Below are 23,652 nucleotides of genomic sequence, written 5' to 3'. Positions count from 1 at the left end.
ATATTTCTTATAAAACTAAACTAAACATAGAATACAGAAAACAAGTATTTAAATGCTGTGTTCTGTTAATTTTATTTGCGTGGCTATCCCGTTGTTACTACATGTACCCTTGTTCTTATTTTGAGGACGTGACTTCGGTAGATCTGTATGACGGTTGCCGTCCCAGAAGACTTGGTTTTATTATCATTTTTTCCAATGGTCTTCCGACGACCGACTTTAATAATGGATATATTTGCATTATAGATAAATACTTTTTATAGTACGTTGCAGTAAATCTGAAACGAAACAGTTGTATGAACTTGTGTAGCGCTGGTAGTGATTTGAGTGCCGTTTTGGAGGACTTTCCGGTAATTTTTTCATCATTTTAAAACAAATACTTACATCACTTAGGTCCTAAGCATCACCTTCGCGTCCAAGAATGACGAACATTTGTTTGATGCGGTTTAAATCTATGGCTCTACTGTATCTACCTCTTGGTCCGTTATGTAAGGCTCTAATATCTTGTGACCATTTTGGAGGACACCACGTTTGTTTGTTTTCCCCCATATTAAACAAATTCATTATCCAACCATTTTAGACTCATAGCATCACTGACGAGTCCTAGAAAGGTTGAAAATCTGTATGACGCAGTTTATTTCATGAATTGTTCTACTGTTTCTATCTCCTGGTTCCTTTTAGTAATATATTACTATTACTTATCTTGTAATCCAATTGAAGATATTGAACAAAAACAAAACAAAAAAATAATTTAACAAGATTTTAATATGCACCATTTCTGTATAATTATGAGAATGTGGCTAATATATAAAAGAAACATGATGATATACTGAGCAGGGCAATTAAAAAAAAAGACAATACTAAAACAGTTCTGTCACATTTACTAAACAATATATAATTGGTAATCTTTTGGGGGTTTTCTGACAAGCACTTAAACTTATGCTTTCCAGAAAAGATCTGTTTATGTGCAACTGGACGGCATCGCTTGACCATTATATAATCAATAATTAAAAGTGTTTATCACAATATTTAAAAGTAAAACATATAATTAAATAAGAATGAATCAAAAGAAACAAATCTGAAGTAAAGCAAATTGTACTCATTCATTCACACATCAAAGTATCCCGAAACCTCCACGATTCCCTAGATATTTCTGAAAATCACCCTTTTTTCAGTGACAGCAACATGCAAGTCAAAACAATCTTCTCGATGGTGAAGGTAGATAATCGTGATATAATATTTGTTAGCCTTTTAGAAATATCAGAAGTTTCCTGGGAGCTGTTCTGTACAAGATTAAACAGTAATCATGATACGTTTTATTTGAAAAACGACTAGACTGGTACTTTAACACCATAAGGCAATTAATTCTTCCAACTGGAGTCAAAAGTTAACAATTGTTTGCGTAAATATGTCAGAATAAAAGTCCTTCTTGACAACATTTCCTTCGCGGATTTTGTCGATTTTTTCTTTCAGTTTTCGTATGTTATTTGAGATTTGATCAATAGATAATTGTATAATAACACTAAAAACGGAATAATCGTCATTGTCAATAACCGATAACATTTTGATAACAGGTATGATTTGATAAATCACTAAATTAAAACCCAGTATCCTCATTAAACGTAACTTTCCTGTCGGGTATATCCCTGGCTACTTTCTCACTATTTTTCTCCAACACTTTAAGTAACATTTTAGCCTTCTGCTTGAGTCCATCTGATACTTTAGAGTCTATTAACACGTATCCTTCGACTCTGAAAACGAATTCCTCCGTTATCCTGTATTCGGGGGGCCCATACTTGATATTAAACAATGCCTGCTCAATATCGAAGTCAATAATGAGCCAGTGCAGGGCAAGTACGATACCGTCTATCGAGGTATCAAATTCTGATTTCGGATAGAGCGAACGTAGAGCTTGCCGTTCTGTTTCCGACATGATTTGTGGGGACGCCAATCCGGAGTACCGCCTTCCTATCGTAGATAGAATTGATTCGTGCAAGGCCTTCCGAATGTCTTTGGCCTTAACACGTATTTCTGCATCAGGATGGACCTCGTACGCTTGCAGGTCCAAATCCAAAAGAGGTCTAGAGCGTATCAAATCTTGTTTGAGTCGTAAATCATTCTGAATCTCTTCCAACTCCTTTTCGACTAACCGTGTCTTGAATTTGACTATTTTGGACGAAACGGACTCCGCGTCGCTGTATGGGATGAGCATCAATGCATGAAACTCATCCTCTGTGCAGTTCTTGAAGATATCGCAATCCTCCTCGTATTTCTCGGTGACCTCTTTGAGGACCTGGCGCGTCTGTTTCTCGATTCTCTCTCCGCGGAGCTGTTTTACGACTTGGTTGATTTCGCTAAGGATCTCTTCCTCAACGAGCAGCTTGAACTTTTTCATCAAGTTTCTGTTTTCAATATATCTGCGAGAGAAGTACAAAGTAATATTTAGTGCGAAACGCCAAACATGAATGTACATTCCTATAACAGCTATTCCATTCAAGGTATAAACCGGAGATTAATCAATGTTCGTTATAGTGATGAAATAATACATATGATCAATCTTCGTTAAACGAATAAAACAAGGACAAAAATGTCAAAAAAAATCTAGATTTGCATCAAACCATTGTAACCAAAATCAAAAGGAGAGTAAGACAGTGTGTTCCTGATGTGGACGTGTCTTTTGTTTTATGGACCCCATCTACCATGCAAATCTAGGTCAAATCGGAGTTATGTCATGTGTTTAAAATAAGAAATAAGTTGGTGGAAAAACTTTGATGTCCCTCAAATAAATAGAGAATATGCAAAAGATATCTTCGTAAGTAAACTTCTGGCACAATATGCAAAAGTATTATTTATTTATTTATTTATTTTATCTATATATTTATTCACGTTTTGGATTTTCAGCATTTTTCGTGATTCATATATTGAGTACATTTGCCTTGGCAATGATGCTGGCTTAAAACAAGATTCGGAAAATAGCGGATGGAATGGCTTAAAGTGATATCCTTGCAATTGATATATAATTGTTCTTTTCGATTTAATAATCAGTTTCTTAAATTTTTGTATGTATTGTCTTTTGCGAGTAAATGTCCGTGTTGATGAATGTATAGTTCGTGTGAAAGTGACTTCATGCTAAAACAAATTACTGTAACTTACTCCATCTGGTTTCTAAAGACGTCCGGTATGATTGCCATTACGTCCCCTGCTGCATATTCTACCATTTCGTCCGTGAGGGGGCGCTGTGACCAGTAGTCACCAATACGCGACATCCACATTTCCTGTAATCCACAGATAAGTTCGAAGGATTATTTAACTATGATATAACATAGGCACTTGTTTCTGGTCATTAACAACAGAGTTAAAATTATCCTTGATATGCGCTGTATACAGAAAGGTATTCAGCTTCCGTTCGAGATCATCGAAAAATCGTTCGAACACCCTCGTTTTTTTTTTTTTAGAAAACTCGACATTTTTCACATATTATCGTATTTGCAGTTACATAAAACACTTAAACAATCTCAACTAACCTTTTGGTAACGTCCCAAACATAAGCCACGTGTTTTACTGACATAAATTTATCTCCATATATTTCTGAAACAGGGATCGTTTGTTCTGTTAGACGGAAGTGTCTTTGAAATCAAATCCGTTTTTGCAAGGAGCTATCTGATTGGCTTACCTATTTTACCGAGCCAATCAGACAGCTCCGCACAAAAACTTTTTTGAAAACAAAAGCAATTCCGTCTCATAGAAGAGACGATCTCTGCTTCAAAAAATATACGGAGTAAAACACATGTGGCTTAATTATGTTTGGGATGTTACCTTAAGGTCAGTTGAGAATGTTTAAGTGATAAATGTTACTACAAAATACGGAAGCTGAATACCTTTCTGTATAAAGCACATATCGAGGATAATTTTAGCTCTGGTGTTAATGACCAGATTCAAGTGCCTATATGTTTACAGTATTAATGATGACCACCTATCAGCTGGTCAGTGGTAATGATTCATATAAGATCGAGTTAGTGTGTTCTATATATATTAAAGATAAGTCCTATCCGGTAAAATATGCGTTACTTTTCAAATAAGTGCGCGGTATTCTGTGACACCGTTAAATTTGGAAAATCAAAAAATATACGGAGTAAAACACATGTGGCTTAATTATGTTTGGGATGTTACCTTAAGGTCAGTTGAGAATGTTTAAGTGATAAATGTTATTACAAAATACGGAAGCTGAATACCTTTCTGTATAAAGCACATATCGAGGATAATTTTAGCTCTGGTGTTAATGACCAGATTCAAGTGCCTATATGTTTACAGTATTAATGATGACCACCTATCAGCTGGTCAGTGGTAATGATTCATATAAGATCGAGTTAGTGTGTTCTATATATATTAAAGATAAGTCCTATCCGGTAAAATATGCGTTACTTTTCAAATAAGTGCGCGGTATTCTGTGACACCGTTAAATTTGGAAAATGTAAAGAGAAAAAAAAACAAATGATTGAAGTAATGAATCACCTTACAGCAGTAAGGTGATTGCGACGTATTGATAGTACATTAGTAAAACAATAACAAGCGAATAGACTTATTTGGGACAATTGAAAGACTTGTATTACGTTGATTCACTTACGTTACAGCTGCTCAAACAACTTTCTTTCATGTTGTCTGGAAAGGTCAGTATAGCAAATAATTATTCATTGTAGTTTCACCACTGTTACATCAATTGTGATTGGTTGAACTGAAATGTACAATTCCTCGTTCAACGAATCAATTTACAGTTACCTTCACATCAGCTCGCCAGTCGTACGGGTGTGCGCTCTCGGAGTAAGACTGACACACTTCGGATAGATTCATCCTGTTGGGTAGACGACGTCCGTTGTCTTCCTGTATCAGCAGGTGTCCTATCTGTGACGGTACAAAAACAGTAGAGAACACATCAAAACAGAACAGTAGTTCTATTTCTAAATCAATAAACGAGGGAAAATACGAATAAGATAAAGATTTGCATGGAGACCATTGGGAAAGGGACGGAAAAGAGTTTTCTGATTCACCAATGATCCCCGTCACGCAGATATAGGTCAAATCCGGGTCACTCTCTTAAAACTGCTGGTGATAACAACTAGGAGTATCAACAGGCATCAATCACAAAGGAAATATAATTCCTAAATAATATCACGATGTCGATCCTATAACTTTCTCATGGTTTTCAGCAAATGTGAAAGTGAGCTAGGATTAAGGATACCACCAACTGTTTGCGGACTAATTCATCTTAATTAACGATATCCTGTTAGATGTTCAGATATTAAGAAACTCGGAAAAGTTAACATGTTTGTAACAATAAGAGTAGTGTATAGATATTTTGTGTACTGAACTATGGGACTTGCGATATACACGTTGAAACAAAACGTTTTTCACAATTCAGATGGGCTAAAAGTGTCGGGGATTCTCAATAAAACCTGGATAAAGCTTGTTGAAAGAATGTTTTCTGAAATAGGTCATGAATTACTTCCCCATCTGTCACACAACGACCATTATCTTGCATTACATATCCGAAAACTAATTCTGATTTTGAAAGTTATTGTGTTATTTATGAATTAGTGTATTGGATTTATTTTAATGAACATATTTACTGTTTTGATATTGCGGTAAGATATAATCAAATATTTACAAATATACAATTTTTGCTTGAATTTATTGAAAATTTAAAATCAGAATAGCTATTTTATCATAAAGCTACCATAGCCTTTTCATTTTGATCAATGCGACCTTATCAAAACACTACGATTACAATATGAATATTTTACAAGTCTAATGACAACAAAATTCGTATAACTTACTATTGGGCATGTTAACATTCTTTATAAATCAACATAACTTACTATTGGACATATATACACTCTTTATAAATCCGCATAACATACTATTGGACATGTATATAATCTTTATAAATCCGTATAACTTACTATTGGACATTCATACACTCTTTATAAATCCGTATTACTTACTATTGGACATGTATACACTCTTTATAAATCCGAATAATTGTTATTGGTCATTTATACACTCTTTATAAATCCGAATAATTGTTATTGGTCATTTATACACTCTTAATAAATCCGAATAATTGTTATTGGACATTCATACACTCTTTATATATCCGAATAATTGTTATTGGACATTCATACACTCTTTATAAATCCGAATAACGTACAGTGTACTATTGGACATGTATACAATCTTTATATATCAGTATAACTTATATTGGACATTTAACACTCTTTATAAATCCGAATAACCTACAGTGTACTATTGGACATTTATACACTCTTTATAAATCCGTATAACTTACTATTGGACATTAATACAATCTTTATAAAGCTGAATAACTTACTGTTGGACATGTATACACTCTAAATAAATCAACATAACTTACTATTGAAATTGTGTACACTCCCTATAAATCCGTATAACTTACTGTTGGACATTTAACACTCTTTATAAATCCTCATAACTTATTATTAGACATGTGTTCACTCCTTATAATTTCGTATAACTTACTATTGGACATTTATATACTCTTTATAAATCCGAATAATTGTTTTTGAACATTCATACACTCTTAATAAATCCGTATAACTTACTATTGGATATATATACACTTTTTATAAATCCGAATAATTGTTATTGGACATTCATACACTCTTTATAAATCCGTATAACTTACTATTGGACATTTATACACTCTTTCACACAATATCAATATAAACAATGGAGGACGATACTCACCTGTGTATCAAACACATTCCTCAGTCTGACGGCGAACTGGTAGAACAGGGCAGCGCTTAGGTGGCATGAGGAGTGCGTTACCTGTCGATTAAAATTAACATAATGGCATGTTTTGTTTATATGTATAATAAAAAAATCGTTTGGTAGCCTGTATGTGTTAATGTCTGTGATACCAATAACGTAACGATATATGTTTAATAATGAATGTCCAGGAAGGATTTAGTTTAGACTGGTATATGTAAAAATGTTTGATCTTAGTAGACAGATAGGCCGACTGACAAGAGAGACAAACGGAGGCAGTAAGAGAAAGGGAGACATAGACAGACATAAAGACAAACGGAGACATTCAGAGAAAGTGACACAGATATATATTCATAGAAAGGGATCGATAGATAGACAGACAAGCAGACAGACAGAAGGGGACAGATGAATAGATAGACAAACGGATACATTCAGAAAATAGAGATACATGTAGATAGACAGACAGAATGAAAGAGATATAAACAAACGGATACATTCAGAGAAAGGGATAGACAGGAGGAAAGTTATATATATACAACGGATACATTCAGAGAAAGGGATAGATAGACAGGAGGAAAGTTATATATATACAACGGATACATTCAGAGAAAGGGATAGATAGACAGGAGGAAAGTTATATATATACAAACAGATACATTCAGAGAAAGATATAGATAGACAGACGGAGAGAGATATATAGACAAACGGATACATTCAGAGAAAGGGATGGATAGACAGAAGGAAAGTTATATATAGACAAACGGATACATTCAGGGAATGGGATAGATATAGATAGACAGGAGGGAGAGAAAGATCGACAGAAGGAGAGAGATAGATAGACAAGTGGATATATTCAGAGAAAGGGATATAGACAAACGGATACATTCAGAGAAGGGGGGAAGACAGTTTTATATAGTGACACAGCGCAGAGAAGGCTATGTACAATGAAAAAGTAGGGTACATTAGGAATGATACCTAGATTAGAGAATGGTACTACCTAGCGAAACAATGATATCAACATCCACTGACACCAATTTACAGGTACAAAACCCTACAATATTGTCACGAAATACCAGGCGAGCTCGGAGTACAGTTGTAAGGCTTTAAATGGTTTACCTCTCCTTGAAATGATCTTATATATCGTCATAAGGAAAACAAACGTAAGTACCCTTTAAGCTTTTAAACATACCACCGAACAATTTTAATGTACAGATTAAGTTCTAATATAAATAGAGTACATGAGCTAAGAATCTTGGAAGGTTTACTATTCACTAGCATATCTTATAAATAGGCCATACGCTTGTGTCAGGGATCAGCAGGGATTTTTTCGGTTTTGACAAAGAACTTGAAATGGTTCTGAGATACAAGTTCAGTGCCTACTACTTTATCAAATTGTACAAGGTTCTTGACCACTTGAACAAGTAATTGGACTAGAGCTCACAATATGATCACGACCCAGGTTTATAGGCATTGTAAACATACAATTCGTCGTTCCTTCATTGCATGACGTAAGAGACATTGTCAGCACATGTGTTTATTGATGCGCGCTTGTAAATAAATACAATATATATAATATACATGTCATACTCTCATTTCCCTTCACTAGGATTGTTTTGATAAAACAAACCACAAGACAATACAAAACCATACAATGGGATTCTCTGTTACTTAGCTGTGTCATACCTAACACTATTCCTCAGTCTACGTCGGAATCTAAACAAAAATATGTCGCAGCAAATTATGATGTAAAACAATAGCTTATTGACTGGTCTATCTGTTTTGTTCTCTTCTGTTACAGACAAATTCGCCCTCATATGAATCAAGGAGTCGTTAACATAGTAAAACTAACCATGACGAACAACGACGATGGAAGTTACTGTAGAATAAGCATTGCGGACAACGACGAAGGCAGTAATTGTAAAATAAACATGGCGGACAACGACGATGGCAGTTATTGTAAAATAAGGTTGGCGGACAACGATGATGGCTGTTATTGTAAAATAAACACGACGGAAAACGGCGATGATAGTTACTGTTACATATAAAAAGTGTTTCTACACAGGAGAATCTAATTAAAATATGTTACTCTTGTGAGGAAATGACAGACAATCTCAAGAATGAAGTCGTTATTAATGAATACACTGCAATTTAGCAAATCTAAAATTCGCTCTAACAAGTAATTCTGTAACAACTCTACCTGAGTTGACTTTGGAATTAGAATACCTTCGACGTATGTTTACCTAGAAACATCGTCGGTTTTTATCAGCAAATTAACAATATTGACAGTTTTTATTTGGTCTGTATGAATAGCGTGATATTTTACCGTGGTACATTTCATCATTATATTGTGAACATGACTTCGCATTCTATTCAAAGTTCAGAGACATTGTTGTAGAACCAAATACCCTTTGTCTGGCCTAGCTCAGGTTGTATTGCGATTACAATGTTAAAGAGCGGATATAACGCATATTCTGGCCTTATATTAGGGCCACTCTAATCTCCAACAAAGACTTTCATTAGGACAGTTTCACCTTATTTGACCTTTTCTTACAGTAGACTCCTTACATCAAATTAAAAGATATAAATGACGCTATTATCATAGCTAGGCGGAATGTATTCCTACAATGAAGAGCATGTCTAGAATAGTTTTTTTTAAGAACTAGATTAGTAAAGATTGTCTTAGAATTCCAATAGTTGTTAAAGATTCTCCTTTCAATGTATAACAAAAGCAAAGATATGCCTTAGACATCGTACGTTAATTAATACAGATTTAATAAGCCTGAAATATAAATCATTTGCCAGTCTAATTACTAACGATTGGACGACCAAGCCTGTCTTAGTAACAGTCTGATTCCTACTAAATACTGTCTACAGCTTATAGCCTTATCCACAATGTCTTCTCCTACAGAGAGACATTGAAATATCAAACCTGGGTATTCGGTTGCTGTTTCTAATTTAGAAAGCATGAATGTATGAACTATTATTGTAATAATCTCTGCTGGATCTGTATTTTAAATACAAATTAATTTTTGCGGAAATTTTCGATTCACAACAGCAATGTCCATATACACTGTACTTAAACGATGGGACCACTTAATGATATAGTGTTATCACAATAAGCAGTTGTATACGTATACAAAATGTATATATTTAAATACTCGCTAGGAATTCTTTTTTGTGCTATATTCAATGACAGAGACTACTGCGAAATTATATCCCCCGCGAATACATATACCACATACATAAAATTGTACGTCTGCATTTAGTAAGTATATATAAACGTAACTATTAGCCCCTACTCCTACTCTACCAACGGGTTAATTTAGTAGGGATAAGTTTTTTCTTATATAGATACTAACCGAATGCAGACACCTACTGTAATGTATTGGTTTAGATCAGTTAATGTAGATCTTGTCGCTATTTGATGTTCCTAGAATGTCCATCACTTAGTCAGATATTAATGTGACGGATGTAATATGTAATTGCATGATGGGTAATAAAAGCACATGTTGAGACCGCCATGTTGTTCGCTGTGTGTGATGTCCCGAAATACATAACACCTACCTATGCATATACATGTATGTACTACAAACAGCACTTTAAAATTAAAAAAAAAAATAAGTAAGTGGCACTTTATTTGCGTCAACTGATTCGTTGCACTATTTCGAATATAACAAATTCAATGAAAAAACAAATCAGTGATCTATATTTTGTAACTAAATGTATTTTTATCGTTTTCTTGTCTATAGGCGAGTTTCAATTAACGCCGATATAATCAAACAACCATTTCAAAGATATTGGCAAGATATACCAAAGGAATAACTGATAAGGTGATGCTCTGTTCTTAAAATCAGGTACTTAATATCCATATCAAGGTTAATATTGATATAATGACCTTTTATAGTTCTTGAATTGGGCTAATATTTCGCGTTTATCCCTGTCGGTCCGAGTTCGCGGGTATTCACTTGGCGCAACATCGCTTTGTCTACACTCCACAATAAACATTTATACTTAATTGTTTGTATAAATATTCGCTGGTTATTTTTTTACCGCTACATTTTATGAGCATGAATATAGCTAAATCCCTTGCAAATATTGCCAACTTTCGCAGTATATATATTAGCAGAATCAATGTCATTTTTATATTACCTTCAATATATCTTCAGACTCCAGAAGGAAACGTAAACCTCCTTTATCGAATAACTCCAGATTTACAAGCGTATCAAAGATATAGACTTTTCCGTGAAAGGTTCCGATTTGGAATAAGGTCAGGGGTCCATCTCCACCCATATGTATTCCTTCGCCGGAAATCCCTAACATGAGTTCACGCTTGAGTTGATGGACAAGCTGTCGACACCTAGCGGTGTCCAGCACAAGCTCCTTCTCGTGGAATATCGCCGGTTCCATAGCTCGGAATTGATCTGATAGATAAAAATAAGCATATACTATATAAAATGATATGAAATATATTTAAGGATAAGACAAAATAAGCATGTGCTGATTAATCTTAATCGCTTTAGAAAAGTGCTTATTCCTAGATATAAATCGTTAGTGTATTCAAATTGTGTTGAAGAATAAATGAAACTGCATCCGGAACCCTTGAATTTTGGAGGTAGATGTTCCATTAAATATTTCAAACGTTATGAACACGAAGTTACAGCCTGTTACTGAAACTCGAAAATCTAAATAATAGACATTATGATTACGATAAACATTATAGCTATATTATATGCAATTTTAACCTACCAATTCTGGCCGCAGGGAACACAGGCAGGCCCGCGAAAGTCGTCTCCGCCATAGTGTGAAGTTTCTGTTACACAGACATCAGTTTGGGTTCGGTAGGTGCTGTAAAGTACAATAATTTATCACATTACAAATATCAGAGTACTGTTCCAATAATCACTGGTCGATATACAGGGTGGAATTACTGTATATGATTCGTACAGGGTCGTGTTTACTGTACTGTAATGTATCCAGGGATTTTTTCGTGCATGATTCTGAGGTTTTTTGGTTTGTTTTTGTTTGACAGCCAGGGTCATTTAAGGACGTGCCAGGTTTTGGAGGTGGAGGAAAGCCGGAGTACCCGGAGAAAACCCACCGGCCTGCGGTCAGTACCTGGTCGATACAGTGTCGGGACACCTTAACCACTCGGCCACCGCGGTCCTTGATTCTGTAGTATTCAGGGAAATGCATTCTATTCTGTAATAGATTTTTTCCTTTTGTTATTATTCATTTCTTTGTCACATCTCATTTATTCAAATTTTCCATTTGAGAATATCTTAATAAAACTAGTAAAAGGCGTATGAATTACAATAATTTCTAATGTTTATTGTATCATTTTGACGTCATTCTGTTCGGGTAGTCCTATCTTTATAAATGACGTCAATGTCTTTAGTCATAGTGCAATACAATCGTCATAAACTTATGAACTATTCTTACGAAGTTGTCAATTTGGCTATTAATGAGTATAGTGATATATATATATCAAGATACACAATCCACAATCTGTAGTAAATCCCTATGTGTTAACCTATTACATATATAGACCTACCGCTTGTCTAATATTATAGAAATCCGATACCCAATCCTTGTGTTGAACAGTTGGTCAAGCACTCGGGCTTATCTCGGGTGTAAACGATCTGGCACTGGTTCTCTGTGTCCGACAGTAGCCTGTCAGCTTAATATTTTGATTTAAATTATCTTAAGAAATAGTTTCGTCATTATTTTTTTTTAATTTTGCTATGAAACAGCATGGTGTGTCCATTGGAGGTGATTTTTAAACCGGCATGTGTAAGTGTATTTACGACAAAGTTCTGAATTTAAAACTAAAGATAAAAGTTCGAAGTACAAGAAAAGCTAACAATAAATCGCTACAAGATAATAACAGACAGAACATGTCTGTTTTCTTTTAATTATATATTTAAATATTTCCCACCTCTATCGTAAATCAAATATGTCGTGAATTGATTTATCAACGACTATGTCTTAAACACAACATGAGTACCCCAAGCAAGAATCTAAAAGGGATTTTGACCATCAGAAGATTATTGAACGTCACGCCAATATCCATTGTCAAATAATATCGCAATTTGATACTCTGTGTGTGTCACTATAGATTCTATGTGTGTAGTGCTACGTTAAGCGTTGTGTCTAACACGTTTAGGGACCTAATTCTACCTCTTTCGTTTTATTTATAGCTTTTTGCATTTTATCCTACGTTTGAATAATTTCATAATTCGATAACTATACTTACCAATATTTTGACTTACGTTCCCGTATTTAAATGCTAACTATATCCCTATCAATTGCTATATGTACTGATGAGCTGTAAAGCTCGAGGTTGATAAACAAATGGAAAATTAGTATGTTCTTTAGGTTTCTATGAGTTCTGGCCCGGCCAATCACCAAACAACTCTAGAGCTATTTTATCATGTATTCGGCAAAGACTGTTTGATCAAACCCAACAGATTTTGAGAGAATTATTAGAAGGGTCATGGAAATGTTTTTTTTATATAAACATATTGTGGACAATTTTTCCACTCAATTTTATTTAACCAAGTATATACATTTGAAATACAGAAGTTGTTTATCAAAACTGCGTATGCTTGCGCATTCGTTAGAGATCAAACTGACCAAATATTGATCGAAATGTGAGATATTGTTTAATTTTTAAATCAACGACTGAGGTAGAAGATTAATACAACTTTATACTAATATGTAATATGTACAACAATTTAAGAAGTCACATCATTAGGAAATAATGTTGGCAAAAACATTCAATGTTCAAATTAATACGGTTATTAAGTGTAAACAGTATCAAAGAGTAAAGTCGTTTGGTCAAATTTATTTTCGAAGCCAATAAAATCCGATCTGTATCTTTAACCAGGACTCCAGGTTGTATTTGTATTGCTGTTCTAAACCAATACTATGTATTGTGTTGTTTATAATATGTACGTATGGGGCCGTCCGGCCCACATTCAATACAGACATTGAATTTGACATCAATGTCTGATACAGGTTTTTTCCTACTGTTTTACATCTATTGTATCAATATACACGGCCCCGTCACTACAAAGACAAAATGGTACACTTGTTGCGTTTGTTGTGTTGACTTTCTACTGTGTAATTACAGAGGTATCCATGTATTGATTTATAGTAATTAGTATCTCTGTAGTATCAATGACACAGTTAAAATACCAGTGTGTGATTAGTACTTCTATAATAAGTGGTCATCAATATTTAACTAAGATGTACTATATGATTTTGTGGACACTATATAATCAGCTGGACTGTTAGTACGGGATTGTATCCTGTTTCGTCCACATATAACATATAAATATATACCACCTGGTTTTAATATTAAAGGATTAACATCAATTATTTTTTCTGTTATACAGTCATAACAGAAAAAACTGGAAAGTACTCTAAATAAACCGCGAAGCGGTTTATGAAGAGAGTACACTCCAGTTTTTTTTATGTTATGACTGTATAACAGAAAAAATAATTAATGTTAATTCTTATAATTTAATTTCGTCTTATACACACCAAGATATTTCACTTTCTTTGGCGAACTCTTTTCTGTGATAAATTATTACGCAACGTCATCAGCCAATCAAAAATGACGTTACATTTCGCAACGTCAAAAATTTTGTTATGGAGGTATAACAAAATTATTTCAGCCAATGAAAATGCGCGTGTCATACAAAATTAATCTATATATTTTTTATAATGCTGTTTATATCAGTGTTATACGTCACAGATACATTTCTGTTAACATGCCAATAACAAATACCTATGGATAAAATCGGCATACAGAGAGAAAATACAGACAAATAATGTAGACAATTTGTGTTGTGTTCATATGATTAAGACAGTATCTATTATGTTAAGATATATTGTCACAGGATACGTACAATGTATACATATATTTAAGACAGTATTTATTATGTTAAGATATATTATCACATGATACAACCCTAATACATAAACTTAAGACAGTATTTATTATGTTAAGATATATTGTCACAGGATACATACCATGTATACATATACTTAAGACAGTATTTATTATGTTAAGATATATTATGACAGGATACATACCATGTATACATATACTTAAGACAGTATTTATTATGTTAAGATATATTATCACATGATACAACCCTATATATAAACTTAAGACAGTATTTATTATGTTAAGATATATTATCACATGATAGAGACCTAAGACATATAATTAAGACAGTTTTGTTATATTAAGATATATTATCACATGATACAACCCTAATACATAAACTTAAGACAGTATTTATTATGTTAAGATATATTGTCACAGGATACATACCATGTATACATATACTTAAGACAATATTTATTATGTTAAGATATATTATCACATGATACAACCCTAATACATAAACTTAAGACAGTATTTATTATGTTAAGATATATTATCACATGATAGAGACATAAGACATATAATTAAGACAGTTTTATTATATTAAGATATATTATCACAGGATGCAGACCTAAGAGACATAATCAAGACATTATTGATTATGTTAAGATATGTTGTCACAGGATACATATCATGTATATAAATGTGTGTGTATATAATTTGAATAAATATTGTTAAACTAAACATATTAAAAGTGATCTAAGAAGGCCACCAGCATAGGTAAAAAGGAATGCAAACATCTGGATTAGGAGATGCAAATTACCCATAATGTCAATTTTATTTCCATAAAGTCTGATACTTAATTTCAAAGGTTTTACAAAACTGAGTCAAGGAATAGTATTTTAGAGTATGAATTGTACGATTAATTAATCATTTTTTAACAATTACCATTGGAGACAATGTACGTAATCAACCGTGATATTTATCGTGTTTCATCTACTATTAGTATCGCATACGTTCATCTCGAATGGGAAGGAAACAGAGCAATCAATTGGATAAATAAATAAATGCCACCCTTAATCCGTATGAATTAATTCCGTTGAAACAAGTAACAATTTCCATGGGCACCGTTAACACATATGTCCCCCCAAACAACCCCCGCAGTCGTAAACAAAGTAGCCGATATTGGAGACCTTGGATGACCGATCGGAACACGAAAACTACTCTTGCGCACCGCCAGTCATACCGTCACACTCACGATGATGATACTCTATGGTATTCGTGAAGCACATCGGAAACTTCGCAGACGGAAGAGAAGATGAAATGGAGCAAAACAATAATACTCGAAACTTAGTTCTGGGGACATAATAATAGTCTGCCACCACGGCTAATTGTTACCATCTGTTAAAATTAGAGCGATATAAACACTGGATTATACTGTCCGAGAATTGATAGGATCAGGGTTTTAGTTAAACAGTAAGGGGTTGTGTCGGTTCGTAGATAAGCTGTTTTATTCACAGATATTTTCTGATCGGTCAGAGATTATGTGTCATTAATACAGATTGTGTTTGTGATTTTTTACGTTCTATTTGTTTTCGGTGTATAATACATTAAGGTGATACCATGATTTACATTCCAAATTTTACATACTTTATGGTATTACCACCCTCCATATACAGTTGAGTGTAGACTAAAGGTTACACCCAAGTGCACTCCGAGTGCACTCCATTTGGACTTGGAGTGCACTCCGTTTGGACTCCAGGTAAACTTGGAGTGCACTCCAAGTGGACTCCGATATAAATAAATAGATTTTTACAAATTACTTTTGTTCTCTTAATATTACTATTAACATTTGTTTAGTCTACTCGGAATATTTATTTTATTGTTAATACATGGTAATAATGCCTACATGTAAATCTATATTCATTAAGATCTATAAAAGACAGTTATACAGTTTATGCTATAATCAGGTTTCTATGAAAGTTAATTGCTGATTATTTCATATTTTATTAAGATGTAAGTGAATTGTATTTCATTCTGTTAAGGAATTGAAAATTATTTTAATTAGAATATTTATTACTGTACATATATCATGACTTTAAAGGAAGTTTAGATAATGTGTCTATATTATGTTATTGATTATTCAAAATATTTAAAGTTTACAGTATTTAATGAATTATGTGTTTTTTTTAATAAGACATTCTCTACATATATGTACTCAGTTCAGGCAAGTAATTATAAAATAAACATAATCATTTTAGTTTATATATCATTAGAAAAATATACATTTACAACTGTACATATTTATGAGCATTACCTGGTTAAATTAATGTTCTTACATAATGTAAACACAAGTATGTAGTTCTGGACTACCCATAATGAATGACAGTATCTGTTTAATTGCTATTATTATTGGTCATGCATGACTAACTTTGGTCTGACACACCTGAGACCTGTGCCAGGTGAGTTTTAGGAGCCAGCTACAGGTACTGTCCTGGGTTCACATGCATAAAATATAAATTAATAATTCATTGAAATTAATATTGTAAAATATTCATTAATAATTCTTTAATTATCAATTTCATCAAACCAAAACGTAAATCAAATACTTTGCTTTGTTCTTAATTACAAGTTATACTCAAACGGCTCTCTTTTCTCATTTGAACACTTCTCTGATATCACAAAGACTGAAGATGATGATGTTGATAAGTAAAAATCGCTCATTTTACTGATCGAGATCAGTTAAAACGGTGAGCTGTGATGTAGCCCTGGCTACGGGATGGCATAACACTTGAAGATGAATACCGGAGCTACATGTATGTATCTATATAAACTTCAAAATTATCACCAGTTTGCACTCCTCACCATCTTCCCGTGGACCAACATCAAGGGATGCTTTTCCATTTCACCCAATACAACGACGACACTAGGAGACTGGTTTGCCCCGCAGCTGTATTGCCACTTGTACCACTACACCAATGAAAAGACGTAAGGTTCCGAGCACAAAAGGATAGAGGGAGACGGAACCGTTTGAAACCACTACGACAACGACCAAGGACGACCAACCACTTAGAAGCCTGGCACAGGAAATTCAAAAAGATCATACACCATGCATGTACATCCCAACATCTTCACAATTATACGGACATTAAAGGACATACAGGCTACTAATGAGATAACTAGAATTCAACGTCGCGCTGAAGGTACAGAAACATCGACACTCGCCTTGTTCTTAAACAGAGACTGGATAACCAAACTATTGATATCATATCTTACGCCGATGCAGCCTCCGAACTCCATTTAAGTAAAATGTGTGTAGTGATGTAACATATGGACATTGCTTTATCGTGTATGTATCAAAGACGCTGTCAACAATATGCGATTTTCATGCACGTCGCCTCTCAGCAAGTACTATTGCCATTGGTACAATGTGTTTTGCATCTATATCTTAATGTATTTTATTACACTGTGAAAATGTATTTGTTAATTTGTTCCAACTGCGTACATGTATATTTACATGCCCGTTACAGTTTCTGTGTCTATTTGTTGATTTTAATTTTGTCCGTCCTGTAACGTTACAGTATGTTTCTAATAGTGTTATTCCTATCAAAATATGTTATAGTATAAAAACATGTAACATTCTAAGATTATAATAGTGATATTCCAAAATGTATTAGCATATATGTACATGTACATTTCAAGTGCTCAATATATTATTAAGATTCTCATAGTGTTGTTTTCAAAATAAGATATAAAGATATATTAACTTGCAGAATTCTAATGCTCTAATAACTTATATATCAATGTGATTAATACTATACTATAAATTTCACAATTCTATTTAAATAAGATGTTGAAATTTATATGCTAGTGTCTTGGTTTTCTTTAGTTGTCAAGTGATTTCTACAGGTAAAATACAGGTAAAATATCTCAGGTAAATACAGAACATGTATGAAACAGACTATAATTACCCTTCCTTTGATGTCTCTGTCTATTGTTCTAAAATACCTATGTCAATTTTTTCACTGTTAGCCATGGCTTCAAATGATGAAGTTTTGCAAAGCAGGGTGTGTTATAACCTCAGGCCAATTAACAGAACAGTAAGATTATCTCCTGACTTGAAGGAAAGGATTGTAGCTCTCCATCTGAGAGGCCTTAATCAGACCAAAATTACATGTATAAATGAAATACCAGTGTAATTAAGGTAGAAATGTAACGATAAGCTGTAAAACCATTAACAAATTGGTTAACAGGTTTAAGAAGACCAACTCTATTGAAATGAAGTCATTCTATACTGAAATTAGAAAGTAAAAATAAGCTGTTTCTTATTACATTGTAACCTGTCTAAACCGTAAGTCATTGAGACCAAACGTATTGGCCGGTTTATGCAGGTGTCCGGTATGTAGAGGTACAATGTTGAATGATATAAGTTCAGAAAAAATTAATGCAAATCAAATTAAGAAATGATGCAGTTGTTATATTCAAAAATATAAAGACATTGCTTTGAAAAATTAATTGTAAAGAAAGAGATTAAAGTAAAAAAAAAAAAATAAATTCAGTGTAATTCCAAATGGTATAATGAATGTAAATTCACCATTTCCCAAAACCAACCTATAGCCTTATACCCGGAATTAGTACACATTGTTCTCGTCCAGGAAATAAGATTATAGAGCCTGAGGTACAATTTGCCTCGGGGCAGTTGGACACGGCAACCTACGTACCATTTACCTGTAAAACTGACCTGTTGGAACTACATCGTTTTCTATTCCCATTCAGTCGATATCTATCATGATATGTGTCACTCATACATTTTATGTAACAGATACAGGTCATGAATGTTCAATGGTTGTTCAAGCCAATTATTAAATCATAAATTTAAATGTTCAAACTTTAAAAAAAAATGACATAAGGTCAGCTGCAGTTGGTGTATGGAATGTTTGATAAGTATTTACTTAACTCAAACATGAAAATTATATTAATCTATGTTGATTTACATATTGACTTCTAATACTCTATACATACTTCCATTATAATATCAAAGACATAAAGTAATAGTACCAGTTTGAATTTTTATTTTTCAAATATTTTTTTTATAATGACTTATAACTGTTTTGATAATACTGTAATAGGAATGGACCATCACATCATTTCAAAAGTGTCAGATATCGACAGTCACAAGTCTGTACCTATATTCTATATGACCTTGGTATAGGTCAGCCTGAGTCCAGTTTCCATCTAACAATTAAGGGGGTCTTTATCTAGTTATATGACCATGTACACCTGTCCAGATCTTCACACCTTATAAGGTAAACTTGGAGGAAGGGGTCATTATTGGGGTCAGTGTAAGTCTGTCTTTTCTCCACACCCCTGTAATCATGATATGCAGGTAAATATTGACCTGGAAGTTGGGGGGGGGGGGGGGGGGGGGGGGGGGATCGAGATTGTATCTTATATAACTGTTAAAAGAACTCCATTTATGACCAGGATTTAATGAGGCCGGTATAACAAAACTCACCTCTATAGATTAATGTACAGTAATGTCAATGCATATCTCTACATCTCTATTTATTGTTATACACTACGTAATGTCAATGAATTCAGTCTAGTATGATATGTAGATTAAATTCATCTTCAATTCAGTCTTGTATAACATGTAGAACCACGACTCGCTTTCACTGCTTTAGCAAGACTTTAGCCACTAAGTACGCAAGATGTTCGATTGACATGACCTTCGACCCTCGTTATATCATCACTTTACATTTTAAGTTTCACTGCTAAATACCTTGGCCTTAATATACGTTTGTGTGATAAAAGTAAAAACTGTCAAATAATGTTATAAACTACCATCTAGTTATCCATATTTAAACAGGATAGTAGTGATGTAGTAAAGATGATCAAATTTAACCAACTATTGCTAAATGATATATATATGAGTATTCCACACTCAAAATGCATAGCTAACAAAATATAAATAATTCATGGGTACCGTGTACATGCTGATATGGGAGGAAGTATGTGATTTTAAACTCTTAGTACGCGTAAAGCGGCATTTGAATTTAGTTTACCTGGCGCAGAGGTGTATTAAAAACCAATACTTCAATAACCTTGAGAGGGTGTGTGTATATTTTACCTATCTACGGCGTTATGTCATTGAGAGTAGCCAGCATGTTTATCGACCCACATTACTGTTGTCTAGCAAGGAAGAGACTGCGGTGGAATTTTAATTATGTTATTTCACCTTAAATATCAAAGAAAATGTGTATAATGTGTATAATGTATAATGTGTATAATGTGTATAATATTGAACTGGCTGCAATATCTATACGTCTCGGAGCTTTCCTATCTCGATAAACATTTTAGCAATACATGCACTCGACCAGGAGGTAATATGCATCAAATGGGGACTAGAGGGTTTGTTTGTAATTATAAACACTCTAATATGTAGTTATAGCGCGTTTAGTGTATGTGTTAGAATATCAGCCATTCTTTTGTAATATCACTTTTTTCAAACAAATTATGGATCTAAATAAAGTAAATTACATTATCACGATTGTTTTTATATACGGTATTGATTTTAATTATTGTTATTTATTTATCTTTCTATTGTTCTATTTTTATTTTATTAACTTTGTGTCTCAGGAATATGTTTCATGATTCTCATTCTCAGTGGCAAGTTTATCTGATCAACATATCAATGAGCGTGGCGATTTTACGTGAGCGATAAGGACTTTTAAATTAAATGGCGGACTACATTTAGGACAAACATTAATCATGTTTAATGTCACATGGTGTGTGCATACACATTAATATAGTTTACATGAAACTATCCCTGCTAAAAGAATAACACTTCGCGCTAATATCTGCCACACTGACAGTGTAAACATATACTCCTTCACAACTGTGGAATAATTTCTTTAGCTCCCTAATCTCCCTCAGATATTATATTATATTTAGCTGTTTCTCAAATTGATCAGGATCCCCTAAAATCATACAAATAAGTCCGTTTCAAATATAGGACAACCTTTGAAATTTTATGTTCGACATCATGTTCATTATGAAATATTTCATATTTTTCATGTGACATGAGTCAAACATGTCAGAGGACAGCTTATATGGCTAGCAGTTTCTTTATCACCATACTGGTTCTTATTTTAGGAATGTGTCGTTATCCAGATTTGACCTAGATTCGTATGACAGGTGTCGTTGATGAAGCAAAAGACCCTAACTCTACCGGAACACCTGGTCTTCGGGTTGGAATCTTGAAGAGTTTCCCTGCAAATCTCTATTTTTGTTTCATATTTTCGTTTGTCGATTTGATTTTTTCGTTTTGTTTTTGGTTATCTTTTGTTTCATAATTAGGTCGTTAGTTGTATGTTAAATAGGCCGTTGGTTTTGCACCCAAATATATCGCAAAAATAAGTCGTCATCGAATCGGTTATTCTTTAGGATACCCCATGGGATTGTAGGTACGATTATCATTTTATTGGTATGAAGTATGGTCATATAAAATCTCAATATCAAACGAATGTCAACGGTAAAAGTATATAATCATAATCATTAACAAAAGCCATATATGACATTTGGCACTCTCATTTTTAACATATGGAAGAATAAAGTTTACAAAATATCGGATAGTTATAGACAGGTTAGAATGCTAGACAAGTGATAGTTATAGGAAGGAGATAGTTATAGATAAATGATAGTTATAGATAGATACTATTTATAGATATATTATACTTACATATTGATAATAGTTATAGACAGAGGATAATTGTGGCTATTAATAGATACATTGGTCTAATTATAGACTTGTGATGGTTATAGACAGTGGCTAATTATAGTCATGTGATGGTTATAGACAGGGGATAATTATAGACTTGTGATAGTTATACACTATAATTACATGTAGATAGTCAAGGTGACGTAGTTTTATAGTTAAGTAGAAGTTACAGACAGGGAGAATTAACGAGCCACGTGCTAAACACGGTAGTTAAATGTAGTTAATAGGTAGTTATAGACGAGTGGTGGTTATATACGAGAGGTTGTTATAGACGAGAGGTGGTTACATTATGTATATACGAGAGGTAGTTATAGACGAGAGGTAGTTATAGACGAGAGGTAGTTATAGACGAGAGGTGGTTATATACGAGAGGTGGTTATATACGAGGTGGTTATAGACGAGAGGTAGTTATAGACGAGAGGAAGTTATAGACGAGAGGTAGTTATAGACGAGAGGAAGTTATAGACGAGAGGTAGTTATAGACGAGAGGTAGTTATAGACGAGAGGAAGTTATGTAGCAAGGGTAATTACCAAAAATCTGTAGCTACAGACCAGCGGTAGTTATAAACACCCGGTATAGGCGATAGACATTAGGTACAATACAGGGAAGTTACAGACATATGGTAGTTATAGCCACCAGGTAAATATAGACACAGGATATTTTTATTTTAAAACCAGATAAAATTATTAAAAGGCGGATACATACATTAAATACTAAGTGTATGATATACATTGGTTAGTAAACTTTACATTGTATTTTATATATAATTTAACGACCGAGAGGAATATTGATATCGACATAACACTTACCGTGACAGGCTCCCGTGTTGGCTAATCCAAACTGATATCTGTAGATATATTGGTGACCATATAGTATTACCTACACGTACCCTGTGTGAACAGATCCACAGATTGGACTGTCTATTGACAACCAGGCTTGACAATATGGCGCGGAGTCACGGTCGACTAGTCAGTGAGATAAAGCAATTACTACAGCTATACCGGGTATATACCTGGTGTTATATTTACTTCAATATCCGATCGGTCCAATCTATACACATTGTGTGTACCTAACAGTATTGTGTATAGTTACGTATACAAAAACACGTGACGTATCGCGGTTATAGGCTTGGACTTGGCTGGTTTATTGGCTGATCATTTAGATTTTAAAAGTAAA

At 33.7% G+C, this 23,652-nt stretch overlaps 1 protein-coding gene across 2 annotated transcripts; it reads right to left on the bottom strand.

Moving 5' to 3' along the window:
• Window positions 1-744: 744 nt before the first annotated feature.
• Window positions 745-23,451, bottom strand: LOC117341021. 2 transcript variants are annotated; one of them, XM_033902828.1, is made up of 8 exons: window positions 23,286-23,451; window positions 11,914-11,997; window positions 11,545-11,643; window positions 10,948-11,219; window positions 6,778-6,858; window positions 4,774-4,896; window positions 3,151-3,272; window positions 745-2,414 (listed from the first exon to the last, which is right to left on the bottom strand). In XM_033902828.1, exons 3-8 carry the CDS (start codon window positions 11,594-11,596, stop codon window positions 1,595-1,597), a joined length of 1,470 nt encoding a protein of 489 aa, XP_033758719.1. In that variant the 5' UTR covers window positions 11,597-11,643; window positions 11,914-11,997; window positions 23,286-23,451; the 3' UTR covers window positions 745-1,594. The 2 variants fall into 2 exon arrangements, with proteins under 2 accessions (XP_033758719.1, XP_033758718.1); XM_033902827.1 differs by lacking the exon at window positions 11,914-11,997.
• Window positions 23,452-23,652: the final 201 nt, after the last annotated feature.

Source organism: Pecten maximus, chromosome 13, assembly GCF_902652985.1.
Source record: "Pecten maximus chromosome 13, xPecMax1.1, whole genome shotgun sequence".
NCBI classification, from domain to species: Eukaryota; Metazoa; Mollusca; class Bivalvia; order Pectinida; family Pectinidae; genus Pecten; species Pecten maximus.
Note: the sequence above shows the minus strand (reverse complement) of the source record. Positions and strands in the feature narration are given on the sequence as shown.

What these genes read in the sequence shown, in the direction of transcription:
- LOC117341021 (XM_033902828.1), bottom strand. Translation starts at nt 11,596, where the DNA reads ATGGCGGAGACGACTTTCGCGGGCCTGCCTGTGTTCCCTGCGGCCAGA. An exon ending in GGAATGTGTTTGATACACAG is followed by an intron (nt 4,897 to 6,777) that starts GTGAGTATCGTC and finishes GTACCGTCACAG; the next exon opens with ATAGGACACCTGCTGATACA. An exon ending in ACTGGCGAGCTGATGTGAAG is followed by an intron (nt 3,273 to 4,773) that starts GTAACTGTAAAT and finishes TGTGGATTACAG; the next exon opens with GAAATGTGGATGTCGCGTAT.